The sequence below is a fragment of the Nylanderia fulva genome, unplaced genomic scaffold, assembly GCF_048542155.1.
Source record: "Nylanderia fulva isolate GAGA-0341 unplaced genomic scaffold, ASM4854215v1 Scaffold25, whole genome shotgun sequence".
NCBI classification, from domain to species: Eukaryota; Metazoa; Arthropoda; class Insecta; order Hymenoptera; family Formicidae; genus Nylanderia; species Nylanderia fulva.
The window spans coordinates 2,018,790-2,042,009 of NW_028190314.1; the positions used below are offsets into that span (position 1 = coordinate 2,018,790).

A 23,220-nucleotide genomic window follows, 5' to 3' on the forward strand; every position below is an offset into this window, starting at 1 on the left:
AATATTAATTATTTATTAAACAGCATGTTGTAGCATATTTATTTATAACGCTGAAAGCATAGAGTAAAGCATAGAGTGAGTAAAAATACAACATATTATGTATATTAATTCCTTTACACGAAACACAATCAGCATACCCATGTTTCGAATAATATAGCATAATGAAATTCGACTTTACACAACATAGTACATTTCGAAATCCCACGAGACAATGGCGATGATATTATTATCCCTCGAAGTCATATGACATGAATTAGTAAATTATGAATTAATACTTATTATTTCATATAAGAACGCTATATTTTCTAATATGTATATAAAATTTAATTTTTGCGTTTAACGTCCGGATCTATTTCTTAAGTTGTTTTTTTTATTTTAAAATATCTCTTTTATCCTAATTGACACTTTTCGGCATTTTGAATCTTTTATTTGAATGAGAAATCCTTGCTTCAATAAAACTGAAATTCAAAAAATGTCTGATTCACGATTTCTCTTCGGAATGCTTCACACACACACATACACATACATACATATATTCGCACACATAGAAATGCGTCTATGCTACAAACGCAAGGTAATGAAAATGTCAAACGTCATTCTGTCATATCGTTTCACGTCGTTGATCACGATTGTCAGAAACATAGCTTTGCGCTTGCCTCTCTATGGCTCGACGAATATAATCGTTTTAGATCATTGCCGTATTAGGCATAGTTATACTATTGGACAATGCGATATGTAGCAGATAATCTATTATCCGCCATGTTAAATCTGGAATGCTTTGATGTATTAAAGTTTCGTTAAGAACACAAAGAGAATAGCTTATCTATACATGAGGCTTAATAGGCAAAATTAATTAATGATCAAAATGAAATGTATCGTTGAAGGATTACATCGAATGTTTTGCTGCATTAAATTTTGGACAATTCACTTTAATGTTTTAAGAATAAATTAAACTATCTTATCAATGATAAGAAATAAGTCGTTTAAAGCAATTTCACAAACCGTCTATGCATCAAATTTATTATTTTTTAGAGATACCACGATATTAATAAACAATTTTAAATTATGGTGCTATATACGCTTGCGAAACATTGTATACTGTTTTTATGGTGTGCATTAATTTAACATTTGCAGAGCGATATGTGTGTTTATTTTTAGCATAAAAAGGATTATTTTATCGACACTAGAGAATGAATGAGATGCAAATTGAATTTATCTGCTAAAACGCGTATTAATATATAATTTCTGGTTTTCCGATGCATCTGACAGCAAGAGAGAGATGGGCTGGTGAGCCACCTTGTACATTAATGTAACAGGGTGCAGAGCGTACATTGCGGCGTGGTAAATAGACCATGTAAATGGCGAAATTGTAACAGAAGCGTGAACATACCAAGTGTATATCCCGTGGTATGAGAGAGGATTCCGAAAATAATTCAGATTACTCTCTCCTCTTCTTTCTCTATTATACGGCTATTAATTCTCGATATATCGTATACAATTCTTTCAAGAGATTTTTTACATTGGTTGTGTTTGCCACGTAGATGTGTCCCTCATTTTTATAACAATAAAATAAAAAAATAAAATCTTGGGTAAAAAAAAGTTTTTCAGAAACTTACAATTGGTTTTCGGTTTAATCGTCTTATCAGAGGAACGAACAATCTGTTTCTTTGTTTATACAGGATTTGGACGTTCGTAAACATACGTTTTGACGTGTTGCTTCGGCAAGCAACCCGGGGCAGAATTTCCAAGTTGTACTGCTCGAGTCTACGTGCAGGTCCGGTTCCACGTCGTAGTGTCTCCGTTACAATTACATTGCACCTACAGACCGGGTTATGTGATACGTGTTTACGATTTAGCGTCGGATAGCATCGTGATGGAGATGGAAAGCCGTACATTCAACACTACCAAAGTGTGTGGCGAGAATAAATATCTGTAGTTCCAATTTTCACAGAAGATCGTAAAGACATGTCTAATTATTTATCAGTCATTTAAAATAATTTAATTAAAATCAGTCATTTTAATGAATATTAAATTGAATAAAATAAAAATTTAATTTGCTCTATAAATAAGAATCTATGCCTGAGGCTGAGACATATCGCATTTATAGAATTTTATATGTTTTCAAAGCTTTGAGTGCGTTAAATGGGAGAGAGAAAAAGAAATAAAGAACTCACTGGAAAGATTTATAAATTTATGAGTATATGTTTCTTCGAATGTAATTAAAGAGCTAGACACAGAGAAATTGCGATTTTATTTCTTCGAAAAGCGACTATAAATATTCGACAGATTTACACTGTTGTTTTGGGTAATGTTGAATATCTTTTTTCATTTCGCGGTTTTATATTTTATATGTATAAAAATGTCTTGTCATTTTTTTAATTGAAATCGCACATTAGGAATCGAAGAATCTTTATATATTTTAAATATTTTCATTTGGTTTGCTTTTTGGAATATTTCCTTTTGCCTGCTCTTCTGTGATAGTGAATATGCCAAAAGTATTATTGCATTATTTAACGCATACTTCAATAAACTTTTATATAAATCGTCTTTCTAAAGAAGAAAGAATATATATATATTCTTCCTTCTTTAGAAGTCCTTCGTTATAAGTATATATATATATATATACTTGTGCTGGACTAGCGGAGCTACAACTACTCTTCTTATTTACGCTGCTCACGGCACACGAAAAATTAGTTCTCCTTGTGCAACCGTTTTACTAAATACATACACATGTTTACATGTCGGTGCTATAAATTAACATTTTGTTACCAAAATTGCTCTTTATGAGATTTTTTATAGTGCACACACACACACACACACACACACACACACATACACATACACATACATATACACAGGTCAATGTATCTATTACATATCTACAAAAAAATCATAAAAATTGCAACGCATATGTAACAATTATTATTGCAATCAATGCGTAAAAAATATTAATATAATTAATTATGTAATGCATAAAAATTCAATATTTGGTGGTGGACGTGTACAGACGCGCAAATCTAATGGTAGCGCAAATATTTTGATCGAGAGATTCTTGTACAAAATTCTATTTTTTGATCTCCGTTAAAGTTTTAAATATTGAATTTTTGTGCATTACATAATTAATTATGCATGCATTGCAATATTTTTTATGCATGCGTCGACATTCCGTGGAATTTATTATCAAAGAATAATATATAGAATAACTTCGCTTTGCGCACGTAATTATATTCGGTTATAGATTAACCGAAGTAAGAAAACAAAAAATTGATATAATATATAGAAATAGAGATTGTATGTATATTTTTTATATAATGTATTAATGTACTATAATGCTGTCACAAAAAACAATTTGGCGCGAATCGTTTATTATTACTTGAAAAAGCTCGAATATATATCGGCGAATTCGCAACTTATAATTGGTTACCGAAAAATGTACGTGCAAAGTTTGACCGAAAAATTCTATTTCCGCATCTCGCGCTGACAAATACACGATGACGATATTTTCTCGGGTCCGCGATTTTCCGGGTAATTTTAAAAAGTCCATGCACGGCGAATTTTCTTCCGACCGTACTAATCTTGTGACGTTTCTTAAATGAATCTGAAGCCGCTTCCTTTGCGCGCTCCAGCGGAAGATACCTTCGATTTGCTCGTCCATTTATCTTCAGGATGCACGTATTTTCGTGGAAAGTGAAAGATTTTTGTTCACGGATCGCTTCGTTCTTCGTAACTTATTATCAAAACTTTATTTTATTTTAGCGTGGTTATCGCGCTGCGACGAGATTCACGCGATGATTGTTCATCTGCGGATTGTCGAGACACTGCTCAAACTTTTGCTCATTTTACACCAAAGTTTCTCGATAGTCTTGGCCACTTTCTACTAGAGAAATTACGTAAGCTATATAAACTTGCTGATCTGGAAGAGGCGCAATTGCGGATTGAATTTGCAGCCAGGTACTGCATTCAGCACTGAAATGGTTCTAACGAGAGAAGAAGTCTAGAACGTGCAGGAAAATACAATGCCTGAGAAGAGAAAGAAAAGTTGTATATGTAAGAAAACGATTTTTGTTTTTACAAATGATTACTATACGTACATGTGTATTTGTATAAACCTTAACAAAATCTTCCAAATAATTTACTACACAAGTTGCAAAATATTTATTTATATATTCATGTTTTCAAATTATTTGCAATGTAATGATGTACCTATATCTAATTCTATTTTTCCTTGCACGACTTTCTGTCTCTTCTCTTAGATAAATATTTTATTCGATATACAGTAGATTCCACTTAACTTCAACGTATATCTTTATAAAGAGTATTTCTGCGAAAGAATGAAAATAGTGTACTTACAAAAGTGCACTTAATAGTAAATGTAACAGCGAGAGCGATTTCTTTCTTTAGAATTCCCTCTATTTCTCGGTTAACAAGACATGTTCCGAAAAATGGAAAATTTTATCTAAATTGCGCGTGTAGGTTCCATTTATAATAAGTCAGCTTGAAACTTACATGAAGACGTATGGAATTAAGAACCCACCTCCTACGTCCTTATGCAGCTTTTATTACGCCAGATAGTTCCTCTAGCCATTGTTGAACCGGGCGTATCACGTCGTTTTCATTATTCTTTCCCAGCATGCGCCACTCGAGCTGGTGCAGACAGAATCAGGAGCAATTATGGTATTCATGTATGCTAAGCATAAACATTAAGCCGGAGTAAGTAATGGCGGACCGATGCGGTCGCGATCGATATATCGATTCGCGTCGCCCGAAAGAAATTAAAATTGAAGAAAATAAAATACACATTAAATAAGCATAATAAAATTAAGTAAAATATATAAGAAAATTAAGTAGAATACACACATATGTCGCTTGGAAGATTATTCGTAATTCCGGAAGGTAAATCGAATATAAACGATGCGCGAGATGCGACCGGATGTGTAGGCGGCTTAAATTATAGTTCCGCAACAATATATGCTCTCGTCTGTCGACGCACGGAAGATCCAGAGGATCGCTCTGGATGTACTTTTTTAATCACGACCGCGTTCGGAATTCCGGACACGGGATTGCGGAAGGAAAATCGACGACTTCATTCTGCTCATCCGTAAATTTCGCCGGGGGGCCTCTGCAATTTATCGTTCAATTCATTCGCTGCGGGATTCCGCAGCGTTCCGGTGTGCGTTCCGCGGATGTAAATAAAATGCGCCGTTGGTTTGTAACGGGAAGAAATAGTCATTGCGCGATATCCATATAAAGGGCAAAAATTGCCTCGTCAATACCGCAACTACGAAATTATCCTTTGTGAACGCGGTCGTTTTTGTGAATTTTCGCTTTTATTGACTCCATTTTGCGGGAACAAGTGCGAGTTTTTCTCGTTGCTATGCGATTGTCGTGCGCGTGCCCGAAACCGACGATATTGGCACAATTTGATTCAAATTTAAACATTGATTAAATCGTGGCGAGCAAATAAAGCGAATGCGTATTTCTGGAATATTGCAGATATCGTCCTGGCTAACTATTCGGGATAAATGCATCTTGGTGCATATAATTCGAGATCTTGTTGTGTTTTCAACTTGAAATACGTATAATGCACTCTGTATGTGTATCAATTTTAGGTAACAAATAATATTCTGTTAATGTAAGTTAATGAGCGGACATAAACGTAAACAATATAGAGTTTCGTATTATCTTTCTAATGCAAACATTGTTTTGTTCATCCATATGTGCTATTGCATATATGTTTCTTTAAATAAATATTTTTAATTAAAGTACTACGTAAAAAGCGAAAAATCAGAGAAATTGTCTATCAATTTATTAAATTATTAAATTATTTGATTAATTAAGATTAATTATTTGTAATGTTAAACAATTTTATGATTTTTTAAACTTTATAAAGTTTAATAAAAAAAAGATATATGTGATTAATCTAAGCAATTTTTAAGTTTATTTACGAGATTATATTTTCTTTCTCTTTTTCTCTCTCCAGTATATGAACAATCTTAATTCTCTTGAAATTATGTGCGTGTATATTATGGATTAGTATAAATTTATCAGAGCAGATTACAAACATAGATTTAAATTTACTGTGTATCTTGACGATTCTGTAGAGATAATGTTGCGAACAATACTTATGTTCTGCTGCATTGTTTTACAATGTAATTATGCAGCGTAATCCGCAAAAAATTGCAGAGAAAGATATAAATGAAATAGGCATACATGTGCACATGTGTTCGTGACAAAGAAAACTCAGACGAGAAAAGAATGATATTTTATTCGGTGGTCGTCTCGCAACATATACGTTTCTCTATTTAAGACACGACTCACGTATCTCTGTACCAGGTCGGCGGATTTAAGCCGATGTTACAGCGGTTCTCTCTCTCAGAAATCGTTTTCATTCTGTTCGCAATTATATCTAGTTTCACCATCGCAAAGAGTTTAGTCACGCGTGAGCATTTTTAATGCAGAATAGGGGGCAAGAAATACAAAGAAGCAAAAACCCTTGACGTTTAAATCTAACTTTAAAGAGTGAATTTTTGTAATTTATAATAATTAATAGCAAAGAAGTACAGAGCAATTCTTTTAATATTTTACTCAAGTCTTTCTTTTAAATAATTCCTCAGGGATAGAATAAATATGACAAGCATATTTCTATCTTTTAACTTGTTTAAACAATTGATTTGTTTACTTTTTATTCTATCTATTTAATATAAAAATTGGTGTAATATTTATAAATTAAAACATAATAATAATAGAATAATTATATATATATATATATATATATATATATATATATATTAATAATAATTATTATTTAGTCTATTATAATTTTATTATATAGTTTTTGTATTTGCATTTCCTAGATTCGGTTTTTTAAATGTAAAATCTGCTACATGCAAAACATTGCAAATGTGATTGCTCTTTAATCCTATAGAACGACTTTTCTACTTTGTAGGTAATTCGATCCCCGATGAAATTATCCTACAATCGCTAGATAATTATCTAGAATAGGGAGAGCGCCATGTCAATAGGACCTCGTCTGTTCGTGAAAATATCCTACGATTCGTTGCCATAATGGATCGATCACTCTTGAATTAGTTCATCCATTGCGCCGATTGACATTGATTAAAAGTTGCGGAAAGTACAAACATCAACTGTCCATGCGTCGCGAAATGAAATATCGCTCTTCGTTTCATATTAAGCGACAGCTTGTCCATCACTAGAATCGAGACGGAATGTTTGAAGTGTCGAACATCTTTCTAATGTATTCTTGATAGTCATTTTATTTTCTATCGACACGAAAAGACGATTGCAATATACTCTAGGTCGATTAAAATAGCTAAATTAAATGTTGAAAAATTTTCTTAAATTATAAGAGATATTTGAGTAATAAGTCTCCGTCAGGAGCTAATAAAATTTACATAAATAATATTATCTTTGAAAGATAGCAAGTTTTTATAAATTAAACAATTTAATTATGCTGGAACATACATTTTTGTTATACTTTTTTTGTAGAGAAGAAAGAAAAGAGAAGAAGAGATGAAGTGAAATAAAAAGTGAAGAAACTAAAAGGACAACTGACAATGAGAAAAAGAGAAAAGTCTGTTTCATTTATTTAACAGGAATAACAAAATCAGCTTGCGCTCCTTTGGGTCATTTTTCTTTCTTTCTTTTTATTTTAAGCCACGCTTTCGTCGCGTAGAACTTGCACTCAAAGTTCTAATTAGCACTCTACTTTCGCACGTGTATCACAATACGAGTTTTATTAACTTTTATCTAACGATCTTGATTATCAGAAATTTCTCGAGCATCTTTTGCACAGATGGAGAACTATAAAAAAAATAATATCAATTTATCTTAAGGATGAGATTTTGCCTCTGATGCAATATCAATGTTATTTTCACCATACTACCATTTTTCCTGCTTACACACTCGCAAGAAAAAGGGCATTCCTTGCGCAACGAAGGGTTTTACAGTCTCCACGCGCTCAGTTCATATATTACAGACCTCTGGGAGTGCTTAGCATCGGAGCGGTAATTTTTCTAAGTCTTAGTATCTCCCTGGTAATATTCTTGGCAAAATTTTCGCCTATGTAATGGTGTAGACAATTGTTGCTAAAAGCTAAAAAAAATAAACAATATTAATTTTAATCTGAAAAAAAACGTAATTTTATTAAAGTTAAATATATATTTAAAAAACAGTTTTTTTTGTGTGAATGGAATAAACAAAAACTTTTCTGTAAAGCTTCTGGTGTGTAATTAAATTATCTCATTTTACTTGAAAGTTATTTACGTAATTATTTTATTTTCTTTTTTAGAAACGCGTGTTAAAATAAAAATAATTGTACTTACAAATAAAATAAAACAATATCATGAAATAATAATAACACAATCTTTTTGATAAATCTGGCAATGAATATTTGTCATAGCATGATTCATCGTTCAGATATATTTGATAATAAAATCCAATCTTGAGATGTACGGAACATGTATAATATATTGTCAGGCTATAATTATACGGTGACAGAAAGTTGGAGAAATAATGCTGCCATCCATCCTCCTTAATTTTCACGTAGTGACAGCAGAACAAGACAGTTCCAGCGACGAAGCTTCCGTTTGCCCAAAGGGAGCGAGAGTTTCCGAGTTTGGAACCAAGTTAGCGCAGAAAACTTTCGACGCCTTTGATAAATATGGAAATTAGAAAACCTTGGGTTAACTAGAGAGAAGAAGAAAAAAGTACGTATCAAAAAATGGGCGAAAAAAATGGTTTCAAAGTAGGTGTGCTCTTTTTGTATTACATAAATCGTCTCGATATAATAGATTGCAGATATATACATATTCAATTATTTAATATTTATTACAATTAAATTACATAAACGCGCTTCACGTGCGCCTTTAATTATTTCTATTATTTATTTCCTATTATATACAACTGTCATATTGTTAATCTTCACAATGACAGTTGCTTAATGCTATGAATATGACCATAATTTTAATTCGCCGAATTTCTATTGTATAGTTTCTTATTGTATATTTTATAAAATCTTAAAAATTGCAACGCATGTATAAAATTATTATTGCAATCAATACGTAAAAAATATATTAATTAATTATGCAACGCGAAGAAATATATTTATTAATTACGTGATTTATAAAAATTCAATATATAAATTTTTAACACAAAACAAAAAATAATTTTTTACAAGAATCTTTCAATCAAAATATCTGTGCTTCTATTAGATTCACGCATCTGTACGCGTTCGCTACGCTGCATGACTCGTGCGAAACTGATCACGTGATCAGATTAGTACGATTAGTACACCCCATACTTCCATTACGGTGCGCGGCTCGCGCGAAACTGTTTCTATGCGGGGTATCGCGAGCGCGGGACCGATGGTCACATGACCACTGGTCATGTGACCACTGGTCATGTGACTAGTGGTCATGTGACTAGTGGTCATGTGACCAGTGGTCACGTGACCATCGGTCCCGCGCTCGCGATACGCCGCACGAGAATCAGTTTCGCGCAAGCCGCGCAGCGTGACGGATATAGGGAGTGTGGAGTTTCGCACGATTCTAATGAAAACGTAGATATAATTGATCACAAAATATTTTTGTAGAAAATTTTATTTCTTTGGTCGTATTTTCTGTTAAAGACTTAATTTTTAAATTTTTATGCGTTGCATAATTAATTAATATATTTTTTATGCATTGATTGTAATAATAATTTTTGCATGCATGTGTCGTAATTTTTGAGATCTTATTATTAAAGAATAATATAACTTAGCTTTGCGTGCGTAATTATATTTGTTTAGATTAAACAAAATGATGTATATTAAACAGTTATAGTTTAATTTTATATCTTATTATATATTTCATATTTTAATTTGAATTCCCAAATATCTACTATATACGTAATTTTGATTTAATTTTTGACGTAATTTTGCCGAATTTTAATTATGTATAATTTTAATTTTTCTTTTTGCTTCGCGAACGTTATTGATTTTATTTTAATTTTTTATTTTACAATTGTTAAACTGTTAACCTTTACGATGACAGTTGCTTGATGCTATTAATAATTAATATAACACGTAATGTTAATCGAAACAATTAATCAGCATCGCGGGAAAGCAGTAACAACAATATTTGCGATCGATTTTGTATGCTTTTTTGAGGAACGGATTAATTAAATATATAACAACACAACAGAAATAAAAATTTATAAACATTTATATGACATGATATATGTAAGACTGAAAAGCTGGCGAATAAATAAGAAAACAAAGATATATATACTTCGAAAGTTTTAATACAAGGTTATGCTATGAAACGTCAACGTTCATACAACTTCAGGAACGGCGTCTCATCATTACTATCCGTAATCCCCGCATTTCAGGTGGTCTCGGGAAACCTCGGGAATTTTCATTCCATACTCTAGATTATTCGACGACCTATCTTGCCCGCCGTTTCGCCTCCGAGCGTGCCTTGCACACGTTTGCACGAGATGATGCACGGATATTACCTATCCGCTCGTTCCCTCAATACCTCTTTTCGCGACCGGGTCGAGGATGTAGTCGGAGATCGGAAGATGGAGAGAGATTTTGGCTCTAGCTCACGTATGTCAAATTGGCACGTAACATGTGGTGCCGTCTTGGATATTTTTCTTTTTTTAATACGACTCGCGCACGGAAATTAACATCACCGAATAGCCGAACCGCTGCGTCTGCATATAAGAGATTTTTATATCGTATATCTGAAATTGACTCTCTCCGGCGCTCGATACGATAATTGGTGAAATTTGGTCGCCCGTCAATTGCATCGCTTCGAGGATTCAATTAACTTGGGCGAAATGAAGCCTGCTAGAAAAAACCGGGATTGCGGTCGATATTTTATATTAGGATGCGAACTTTTATATATATTTGGATCTCAGGTTATATAGAGAGACCCATGTAAGCTTGAAATGAATCAAATGCGGGTGAATGGAAAATATATTCGCGAGAGAAGATTCGTCCATGATTGAAAATATTAAGCGCAAATTTTAAAAGTTTTGCAAGGTGCAAAGTTTCTTAACTATTGACAGTGTTTCACTCATTTGATTTCTATTCGTTATGTCGAAATTTGCATTTTTCTAGTAGATTATTGCTCTTATTTTTAACGAAGTTAGAGAACATATTCAAATTTAATAACAGAAATCGTAAATATAGTTTACTAAATATAGTTTACTAAAATGTAAAAATATATATATGATTTAATTGATAATGATATGTTTTTATCTATAACATTAGATGAAAATAATTAATTAAAAACCTATAACATGTACGTTTAAAAATTTAATATCTAATTACTCTAGTATGTACATTTAAATATATAATTATTTATATCGAATATCTATCTTTTAAATTTGAGTTTTATACTATATAATGAATTCTAATAATTTGAGTTCTTCGCACCAATTTTTTTTTTAATCGAATCTAAAGATCCTATTAGATAGTTTGTAGACCAGAAGTTGCAAATTTGGTCGGTCGTTTCCTAATCGTCGACCCGATTTGGCAATTTGATTTGGATATAAAGTTAGTTTTAGACTTTGTCCATTAATCTTAGTTGTTGATCTGAATCCGGTAAATGTGATCTATGCAGCGTCAACCATACCTTCCAGATAAAGGATCTCCGCTGTGCAGCTCGCTTGTACATATTTCCAAACTTTTGTTACGCGCGGGGAATCATGGAAACCTTTTTGGATGGGCGCGGAGTATGATCTGAATTATTTACAAATTATATTCAAGCGAGGAAAATATATGGTATACGAGTATCAGGAATAGCCATGCATAACAAGCACGTATAAAAAGTTTTCAACTCAAATATTTCAAATATTTCATAATGTGTGTATATAGAGTTGCACTCGCATTTATCTATGAGATCTCACGAATATTAATAAATTTTGTTTGTTTAGTAATTAATTATTTTCGTATTTTCGAGTTTAAATTAAATTGATATTTCACGTGTTATGCGTGAACGAAATAAAAAATGACAGCGAATAAACAGATAAAAAAGTATTAAAACTGCAATAAAATATAGTAATTAAAATTAAGTAATTTTTAAATTATATGTCATAAATATATTATGATATCTGATATGTGATAGAAAATTATCGTCTTAGTTTGCATAAATCAGTATGTCAAATACCAACATCGATAAATTGTTTAAAGTCTTACGTATGTATGCTTTATGCGAAACATGCTTTACGAGAATTGCTTTCTCTGATAATGTGAATTTGATGCTGCAATTCGGTTCGTAGTCGGAGAATAGATCTATGATTGCTATCGACGGTGAATAATTCGAGATAACGAAGCTCTCCAGAAGGTTTGACGCTATAAAGCGCGTGCATTTGATATTAGATATGCCTTATTCTTCCACTCAAAGTTTCTAATTACAGATTATACAGGGCGATTTAAAATCTTAATTTTTGAATAAATATTTATATGCGTATCAAAAATAAAATATAAAACATAATTGATACCTTTTAAATGAGGATATCTTCAAAACAGTGAAAGAGACATCTTTATATATATATATATATATATTGTGATATATATATATATATATATATATATATATATATATTCATATTAGTTCTGTGAACAAATATATATAAAAGCGCGTATATACAGCTCTATATATTGCTCTATGCATTATGACAAGAATATTAAGGACTTATAAGCAAGTACGAATGCATTTCGAGAGAATATGAACACAGAGATGTGGATGCATTACGATGTCTTCCTTGCAAACGCTTAGACTTTCGATGTACTAGTAAGGTGGTGAATGCACGCAAAAGTATGAAGATGCACTGATGCACGTACTGGGTGCATCATACATTTGGAGAAGGAAAAGCTGTAGAGTGTAGTATATATATGACAGAAAGAAATAGGGATAATAATTTCACATATACACACATGTAACAAATTATACAATATGTTGCTTCTTACTACTATTTTCTCGTTTTATAAACTCGCTCTCTACGTTTCTTTTTACTTAGACATAAACTAACAATATTTTATGTTTGCTGATACAATGTAGAAAAAAACGTAGTAGAAGCGTGTAATACAAATGAAATTTTAAATATGCAATCTTTAATCAGAGTAACGCAGTTAAGGAAAATTTTATTGCATAAGGGCGATTATATGTGAATAATGTTTTTAGCCATCACAAGCGGAAATTTATCGTTGCATATACATGAAGTATATTAAGAAAATTGTAATCGTTACTTTACTTTTTATTGCAGAAAAATACTGCATGTGACGTAACATTTTAAATATTATTAAACTATATTATTTATAAAAAAATCAGACATATTTTAAAGAAACATATTAAAGCTAGAAAAATTTAATATATATATATATATATATATATATATAACTAAATGAAAAAAATATATATACATGTAATCGAAAAAATATATAATTCTGTATATTAAATATATATTGAAGTATAGAAATATTGATAATAAAAAATAGTTTTATATATTTTTTTGTATACATATTGTGTTAAAGTAAAAAGAGTTAAGCGCTAAATTGTTAAAATTCTTCTTTAATATTCGATTAAATATTTCAAAGTACAGAGATACGAGATATAAGCAAAAGAGTTACTTCATCATTTATTTCACTTTTAGAAAGCAATCCCAGAGTTAAATGTAAAACACAAGTTATACAATGTACTTGATTATTCTACATAAGCTGATGAGAGGAAGGGAATTTTCAGTACTTTACTGTTACTAATATTTCATCGGTTAGCTGTGCGTGCAAACTGATGAGAACTTTTCATCGCCGCTATTTCCTGAGAATTAACTTTCTGGCAGTAAAAGATGACTTTGTTCGTAGAAAATACGATAATCATGAGACACTTGGGAAATCGGGGAAACAATTTGTCCTATTTTTTCGGAAGTAAAGTATATTGTAGAGTAGAATACTTTTCTCTTGTCGCGAGAATTATTTCCTCGAATTATCGTTAAATGTTTAAGTTTAGATTTTAAGTCAAAATATTTGATAACATCGACAATAACTTAACAATAGTAAAATTAAAAATATTAAAATTTACATGAATCTATCTTTTTCTTTTTTATAAATAAATAAAAAACTTGTATGAATAAATAAGTTTGTGTATTTTATTAGTTACATTGATAATAATAATAATTTATTAATGAATTTATTATTATAAGCGTTTATACACAGAAAATTAACTAATAATATATTTATTATAATAAGGAATAAATAATAATTAATAATTAATTAGAATAATTTTTATTGAGTTTCCTAACTGGAATATGCGAAATGATTACTCTCCTTTTTACGTGACAGTAAAAATATTGAAAACATAATACATTTCAAACAAGCAAACTATTCTGATTATTGAGGGCAAAAATCCACGATGCGGATGCATCGAAAGACATTCGATGCATTTTAAAATTGTGTTCTTTCAGATAAGTTGAATTGGATGCAAAGTTCGCACAAAAATATACAGAAAATGGAAAGACATGCAAACTTTATTATCAAAGACAGCGGACACATTAACGAAGCAATGCTCTCGTGAAGTTGATAGGATCGGGCTATTTTCCTCGTCAAAAGTTAACGACTTACCGTGATCAAAGTCATTATCATCAAAAACAAAAGTTTGTTGCAAGAAAGTTCAAGTGACAACCCAATCAAAAAATGTACAGAGAATATGGATAAAAATATCAAAGTGAGATTATCATCAGATATAACGTTTGGAAAAATTTATATGTAGTTACAGTGTATTCAATTAACGTCGAAATAATCAAAAATCTACGTTTATAATAATAATAAAAATATATATTGTTCAAATATATAAACAAAAGCGTAACAATACGATATAAACTGAGAAGAAATAAAGATCGTCGCTTGGAAGGAAGAATTTTTTCGGATTGTCATTCTGAAAAGTACTTTTATAACGGACAATGTGAGATTCAAGAAAAGAAGATAACTCTCGTATGTAACGACATCGCACCAAGTGTTTACGGAGCAACGTGGAGAAATAAATAAAAGAAATTTCACCACTGTAATCTTGTTTCGTGAAAGCTATCAGCAAGCAAATCGATAACTGCAAGAAACATCACACTGGCGAATCTTATCGATTATTTTTTTGTTACCCTATTAATCAAATAACGACATATTGAACGAATACTATTGGTTATGACACAGTTAATAATCATTTTGCGAAGCAAAATAAATAAAAATATAATTCTTAAAGAATCATTCATTGGCAATTTTCTCTTTTTCAAGACAAACAATCCGCAATTAAATAATTCTTTAATTAATAATTCAAAAGGAGAAAAGGAAGAAGAGTCAAAATTTGTTTGAAAAAATTTTCAGAGATATCAAAAATTAATCACGTATACAAGATTAATGTTTACATACCTCAAGTTGATCTGACACGAAGAAGAAGTGTAGAAACGCAATCCGCAGCAGCAATATTCAGGATAGCGTTAAATTTTTTTTTGGCAGCGTTGTTCACTAAATCGTCACAGTGTGTGGATTAGGGCGAATCCTCGGCTACATCGGCGGACGACCGTCGGTGGGGGCCACCAATATGTCGCAGTCAGGGTCAGGTGGACTGAACAACGTTCAAGAACAAAATCAAGCTGGACAAACGAGCGACAATCAACAGACTTGCCAGAACGGTCGCGCTGAACTGCTCGCCGATTCTACGAAACAGGATCTTTCAAACGGTTTCGAGAATCGAACGATGGATTACGAGAGATTTACTCAAGAAAAAACACAGAATACCTCAGGACCAGTTCAGGATCAGCAACCGCAACAGACTTCACAACAGCAACAACTTGCTCATCCAATAGCACAATATCCGTCGGGAAGAAGGCAATCCGTAGGATTACCGGATGATAAACACCCTTTAACTGGTCAATTGCCACCTCCGCAATACCAGGAGAAAAGTAATACAGACAGACCTCAACATGTGTCTCAAACCAGTACTCAAACGGTACCAGTGCAAGCGTATCCGCAGTTCGCTTCCGATTACGAACAAAATCAATATTCGCAGATACGGGGACAATTTGAAGTCAGATCGCAGATCTATCCTCAAACGCAATATTCCGATAGAGCTGGTTATGTAACGAGAGACGTCACTTATCGCGATCCGAGTCTCTACAGTCAGAGCGGTGCGACCAATCCCATGTTCACCGGGCAAGGCCAATACGTAACAGTTCAACATGGTTCACAGATTCCTTCACAGTCCGCCAGTCCGCAACCGCCATATTACTCGGGTGTAGTCGTACCACAACCGCCGAGTTATACTCAATTCGGCACGCAGCCGCAATATTCTTATAGTCAATATCCGCAGACGGTGATGAACGCCGTGCCGTACAATCCGCACACCGGCTCCATTTATCCTGCTCAACAATATCCCAGTCAGCAGTCGCCGAATCCGCAGAGATTCTCGCAAGAAATCGGCCAGTATCAGACACAACCGATTATTCAGCCGATTGCTCAAAATGTGACGCACGGGATCGCTATCCAGACGACGGAACGACCTTGCCGAGGACCGAAACCAATGGTGCCGCCTCGTGGCAATTCCAAGATCACCACCCACGATCCTGGACATCGAAAATCCGCGAGCGTTGACGTGCCGGCGTTGCAAAAGGCGAAGTATGAGTTGACGCAGACTGCTCAACAGGATTCGATTCATCGTAGCGATGGCGCCATAATTATGACGAACGCGCCGATCGGCTCGGATACGTCGGAGAGAAGATATCTAACTGCAATTAATCAAAATCCTAGGACAAGACAAGACGGTCTGTATGTAGATGCAAACGGTGATCAGTCGGGCAGAGAGAAGCTTGTCGATGGTACAATAGCTACGGAATGTGGTTTATACGTGTCAAGATCGGAGCATAGGAAATCTATATCGGTCGATGTGACTACCAGCTTTCCAAGACGTAATGACACGATAACCTTTACATTTCCCGGCGACAGTAATCAAGAGATTATGTCGGGAAGAAAAACTACTGCAGTAGACGCGAAGAGAGTCGAGACTAATCAAATGTTTCCAGCTGATCAAAGAAGACTGGATGCGGGTCTGCGTGTATCGCCGATGGCGTTTGATACGAGACAAGAAAATAGAAAGAGTATAGGGGCCGATAGAAAGGTCGAATGGGGTAACGTGAGTCCGAATCAGAGAAACGCCATTCCTTCAGAAAATAGACGCTCGGATTATTTCGAAGAACACCGAAGATCGCCCATGAATCTGGAAGGTAAAAGAATAGAGGATGTAAGAAGGTCGCCTATGCCGTTTGTACCAATTCGTGAAACGTCTGTCGATCGCGCCGGACAGAAAAGTCCTTCGTTCGTTAGCCAAAACTTCGAGAAGACTAGACAGGAGCTGGCGATCTGGGCAGAACAACGTCAGCGACAAGAACACGAAAGAATGATGCAAGGTCCGATATTTACGACAAGTCCTCGTTCTCGTAATCCTTCGGAGGAAAGAAGAGATATCAGGTCGATTCATCCGTTAGATGATCGAAAAGACTCGAGAATGTCTCAATCGGCCTTTCAACCTATTCCTAATATTAGTCAGAGTACTATAATGGAGCAACGCCGACACCTGAGACACGTTAGCGCCGATCTGACGAAACACATGGAACTTTCGAGGAAAGATTTTGAAGAGCAACCTATTACAGGATCCGTAGTAAATCTGGGATCGGTAGCCAGTACTGCTTCATCGCAGAGAGCTAGTCCGAATATTTGTCATCAATATCCAGCTCTCAGCGAGGCAAAATTAGACACGAAAACCGTGTTGACTGTCGTAACTGATTTTGGCGAGTCGATTACAAACAAACCGACTGATCAAGTTGATCACATAATTCATAGTCATCGTAAAAGTCATAATACTGCCTCTAATTTACTCACTCACAGTAAAAGCCAGACGGAAAATTTGCAGAATACATTGGAGAATCAGAACGAGAAAACAGATTCTCTTCAGGTTCAGCAACAATTGCAGAATCAGCAGAGTCTCGATTTAATCTCTGAAAAATTAAGCCAATTCGAACGTCAACAGAGCGACCTCCAAGCCAAGTTGCAGTGTCTTCAGAATCAGAATCAAATTCTGGACAAGGTGGCGCAGTTTCAGCATCAGCAGAGCGATCTTCAAATTCGGCTGCAAAGTTTGCAAAATCAAGGTCAATTAAACGATAAGACTCACAAAATGTCCGGCGATTTTTCGCAACTTCCGAGCTTGACAAGTGATACACATCAGGTTCAAGCGAGTCCTCTTCCAAATCATCAAGAACAATTATCGGACAAATCTTGCTCGACTCATCAACCAGCGCACGGCCTTCATCAGACACTTCTGACTACTGTGTATCCGCAAAGTGCCACCCTCCAAGCCTGCCAATCGTCTGTGTGTGAGAAACTGACGTCCCGCGTACAACACGACGTTTCCGATCCGAATTCCATTCAGATACCGAACATGTCGCAAATGCCATTACCGTGCCTCCCGCAATTCGATCGCGCCGACGCGTCGCGTACTTCGTTCTCCCAGTTTCACCGACTTCAATGCCAGATCGAGAATCATGAGGGTGCTTTAGCGACGAGTGCCGGTATACCTGCCAGCTCTTTCGCCGGCACGCTGAAGAAAATACCGCCGGAAAAACCACCACGGACATCCTTGATAATGCAGTCGCCAGAAGCCGAGGTAATACCTAAAAAAAAAAAAAGAAAAATATTTCTATTTGTTCACTTATTTTTTTGTCGCTTATTTGCAATTTTATTTTATAGAGAAATACGTAAAATATAATTTCCCGGATTTAAATGAGAAAAAAAATTGCAAAAATTATTACATTAATTAGTAATTATATTAGATTATTTTAATCAATGGCTTAATATGTCAAATACAATCGGAAAATATGATTGAAACTTTGCATTAATTGGAATCGCAAATTCTCAGGATCTTCAAAGCGGTATAAATAGCGGTTCAACATTCTCTTCTTGCACTTAGTTAGAGTCAACGTTCTTTGGAGTTATACAGGGTGAAAGCTCCCTTTATGTTATCCAGAATGTCAGAGAGTACGCGCGCTCCTGGCCGAGGAGATTGCGGCTGGTGAATAGAGGACAGGCGAGCGAGATCCGGACGATGCAAGCAGATAGAGATCTCCGTTTGCAGTTTTTGTCGCGGCAGCCGAGTGGAATGAACTCGTTAAATATCAGACCTGATGTTGTCTTTGAAAACTTTGTTAGCCCTGTGTACCTTTGCCTCCACTTTCGAGCGTTTGCAGACTCAACGTTCTTGTCTTGCGACCATAAAATGCGATGCACCAGCGTCGTCTGACAGTGACGTTATTCGTTCAGTCGCGAACGTGTTTCGAATAACGGATGCCAGATTTTTTTTACACCGTACAGTTGTATTCGCGCTCGCAAGACATATTCTACATACATGTTCTTTTTAAAAGTCTTTTATGCTATCGCCTATTAATAGAAAAAGATGAAGTCATAGGAAAGAATCGAACAAGTTCACAAAAATAGTATATATGCAATTCAAATTTATATATACGTATTATATAATGTATTGAGTCATTTTGATCGATGACAGATATTTTTATAATATAAATATATTATTGTCACGATGTCAAATATTCAGTTATGATCGAGGCTTTTATCAATCCTCATCGTAATGCAATATATTTTTGAATAATGAATTAGGGAGAATTATATTTAATATCTATAAGGATCAAACATTGCCAATTTTTTATTTATGTAATTAGAACCCCTACATAATAATCCTAATTTTACAAACAAATGGTTTGTTAGGCTAATTGTATAAATAGTAGTTATTTATATATACTATTACATCAATATCTTTTGATTATAATTGGTTTATCTCTGCATCATATTTGACTGCATCATATAATTTTGATAATAGCACACGTGGCGTAATATACACTCATATATAAATACATCTTGTTTTTGACGAGATACGATTTATCTCATTTTTTTAATAATAATAGTTGTTTGTAAGATTGTACATCACAAAGAAATAAATATGAAAAATCTTGCGAAACAAACGGATTTATTAAATGGCATCATTTAAAGTAAAAGAAGAAATATTTTCTTATATAAACAGATATTTCTTTAATATCTTCTTTATGAAATATTTCCTTACTTGTGAATAATGCACAAGAGAACAATAACATTTGCTATTGTGGTTGTATTGATGTTGACTTCGTATTAGCGAAATTGGGTTACAATGGGGCAAGTCGACCGCATATGAAAAGCTTCGACGTTTGCCTCTCCTTGAGAAAGCAAATATCTCTCGCTTCGAATCACAAGATCGATGAATAATAAGAAAATAAAGAGAATTCATATTTCTGGTTGCAAAGCGCTATCTAAATACTTCAGATATGTCATATTTAATAAGTGGGAAATGTCATACGCTGACATTTCCCACTTATATATCTCTTCTTGACAATTATATCTTTTATTCGTATTTTTATTGATTAAATAGCTTGTATAAATTTATTCTATTAATTATACTAATTTATTATTATAAATTATATATTTAAATTGTTATATATTATATTAATTTATTATATAAACAAATTATGACAAGCTTTACTCGCTTTTGTTATCTAATCGTTTACTTATAATACGTACAAATTGGATATTATCATTAGGATGCTTCTATGTACTGGCAAATATATACTCATTTTTCTTATATTGTATCGAAAATGTATCGAGATATTCTCTCTGTCGAATTTCTTCGTCGAACACATTCATTTCTGTCTAACGTACTACCTCGCCATCTTCGTGTAGGATGTCAGAGCTCTCTCCTTTCGGTCAATGAATAGAAATTCTATACAGTTTGATACATTCATCTCTCCGACCAAGCTCGATTCTGTGAAAGCATCGTTGTCGAGTGGGTAGGTTTTTCAAAAATCATTTCTTCCAGGAATTTATTTACGCAGACTCGTTTCATTCGCTGACATATAAATCTGGTTTTATTATTCACTGAACACTTACATACCATATATGTTTATATTTCAATACATTTTCATGAAATCGCGTGTATTGAAACGTTTAGTTATTGGAATGCTATGTGAGAGAAGATACATCTACTATTGACTTATTTTTCACATATTAAAATCGTATATCTCAATATATTTTTTCAAAGCATATACTATTTCAATATATTTTTTTTTTCAATATATTTCAATATATTTTTTCAATATATTTTTTTCAAAGCATAATAAAATAATTAAAAAAAAAGTTATTTTTCAAAAATATTTTTTTCCATATAAATTTCGAATATGGAATCGATGTTGGATGAAAATTGTTTAGTGATGCGAGGAATATAATTGGTGACAGAAGAGCTGAGAGTACGATGATTTAATAGATTTTAACCGTACCAAAGTTGGAACGAGCGAAATTGTCCCGCCACGCCCTAAACTTGTACTTTTCGACTTAGGAGGGCGAAAAGAAACCGAGAAGAGCGGACAATAAACCCTCTAACTTTTCTTTCTCCGTACGTAGAAACGAGAACATTTCGATATTTTTTTTATACAACGCCGTCGTATCTTCCTTTACGCTAGAATTATTCGGGACTTTGCAAGAGCAAACTCGCTAGCATATATTTCGCGACCTGGATTAAAAAAATCAGGGACCACAAGCGCAGCGAATTGTTAAATTATATGACTTTAAAGTATGTCAGACGCATTAACGATTACGGTACTGTGTGATTATATGCCTTTATTTGGTGAAAATTTTCTATTTCCCGAACAGAGATATTGAAAGAATGCTACGTGGTATCAAATAGGATCAACATGTTCGATAGATTCCTGCAATTTTTCTCAAATCCACGCGAAAATCTCTTGGTAACGGCCAATAACGGGAATTTATTCTTCCAACACACGCATTATTAGAGCTTTTTGACACCATGAATTCGTAAAACATTTCGAAACGGACGAAGATTTCGACGAGAATCACAAACTGTTTCTCCTCGGTAGGTATATATTTTCATTGGTGTTTTCAGAAACGGTTCTCGCTAGTACGCGTGCATGTAACATTCCTTTTTACAAAACTCTGGTGTCCGAAACAATGTCGGTCCTTTCGCGTGAATCGCTTTTTTCGCGCTTTTATTTCGCTGAGGGCGTTTCGCACTATAGCGATCTCTATAGCAACCGATTGTATAAGCTTTTACAAATCTCTGGTTATTCCCTAGCGAAGGTTTTTACAAAATTTCAAGCATAACTTTTCGCCACTTCTAGCGCACAAGGTTGCAAATTGAGACTAATAGTTCTCCGGTTTATGCATTTTATCGTCAAGTATTTACGGGGGTTGCCAGCAGGAAGCGTGCTGGCTGGTCGTGCATATTTTTAATCCGTATGATACCCGTATGGCGAGGTATAAACCGGCTGTTGATTTTACTCCGACATTCGATTACAAAATCGAACATTCGCGTGTGAGCGGATTAGCCGCTCGGATTTCTTCTCCGCAATTTCACGGACGATCATGCGAATAATTCGAACCGTCGTTGTAATTGATGCGCGATCGATATGTTCGCCTTTATTTCCCGCGGCCATTATCAGTCCTCTCTCTCTCTCGTTATCGTGCCGATGCCGATTTATTTCAATATGTGTGTTCGACAAAACGCGTCCGTACATAACCACCGGCAATTCTGCAAGAAAATCTTTTCTAGCTGCTATGTTTTCTCATAGTAAAGCAATTATATAATACCTCTTTGAAATAGTATCTTTATAAACCTCGGGATATTTCAACTAATAGAGGTAACAAATATCGGCAATGGAAATTGATTTTCATCACGGTATTTGAGCCAGAAAATGTAAGTGTTCATATGTACACAATATTAGATAAATAACATGAACAGTTAAATAAATTTAACACTATATATAATGTATAGGAATATAGGAAATTGATTCACTTTTTCAAAGTGATAACAAAATTTAAGAATATAGAGTTTATAATATTAAAAAGTGAGTGAAATTTTTAATTGATAATATTGCAGTTTACATACAAACTTTAACATCTTATTTTTTCAAATTCAATATAGATTTATTTTTCTTTGTTATTTTATCAATCAAAATTTGTTAATTATAAGATTACAATTTTTTAAATAAAAATAAATAGAAAATAAAGGATATATAATAATTATATATATACATTAATATATGAGTAATAAAAAATAAAAAAAA

The 23,220-nt window shown here is 33.6% G+C and overlaps 1 protein-coding gene and 1 long non-coding RNA gene across 3 annotated transcripts in view; one reads left to right on the top strand and one right to left on the bottom strand.

Annotated features, from left to right (window-relative positions):
• Positions 1 to 23,220, top strand: part of LOC114940707 (uncharacterized) — a 309,972-nt gene that overhangs the window by 22,236 nt on the left and 264,516 nt on the right. For both annotated transcript variants that reach the window (XM_085483399.1, XM_085483400.1), the window contains exon 2: positions 14,467 to 18,710. In XM_085483399.1, the coding sequence (XP_085339525.1) occupies positions 15,594 to 18,710 (3,117 nt within the window). In that variant the 5' untranslated portion in view covers positions 14,467 to 15,593. The remainder of the gene's footprint in view (positions 1 to 14,466; positions 18,711 to 23,220) is intronic.
• Positions 7,558 to 23,220, bottom strand: part of LOC146722972 (uncharacterized) — a 36,705-nt gene continuing 21,042 nt past the window's right edge. Inside the window, exons 2-4 of the long non-coding RNA XR_014924823.1 lie at positions 15,422 to 18,717; positions 7,924 to 8,112; positions 7,558 to 7,821 (exon numbers count right to left, since the gene is read on the bottom strand). This is a non-coding gene — a long non-coding RNA (uncharacterized LOC146722972). The remainder of the gene's footprint in view (positions 7,822 to 7,923; positions 8,113 to 15,421; positions 18,718 to 23,220) is intronic.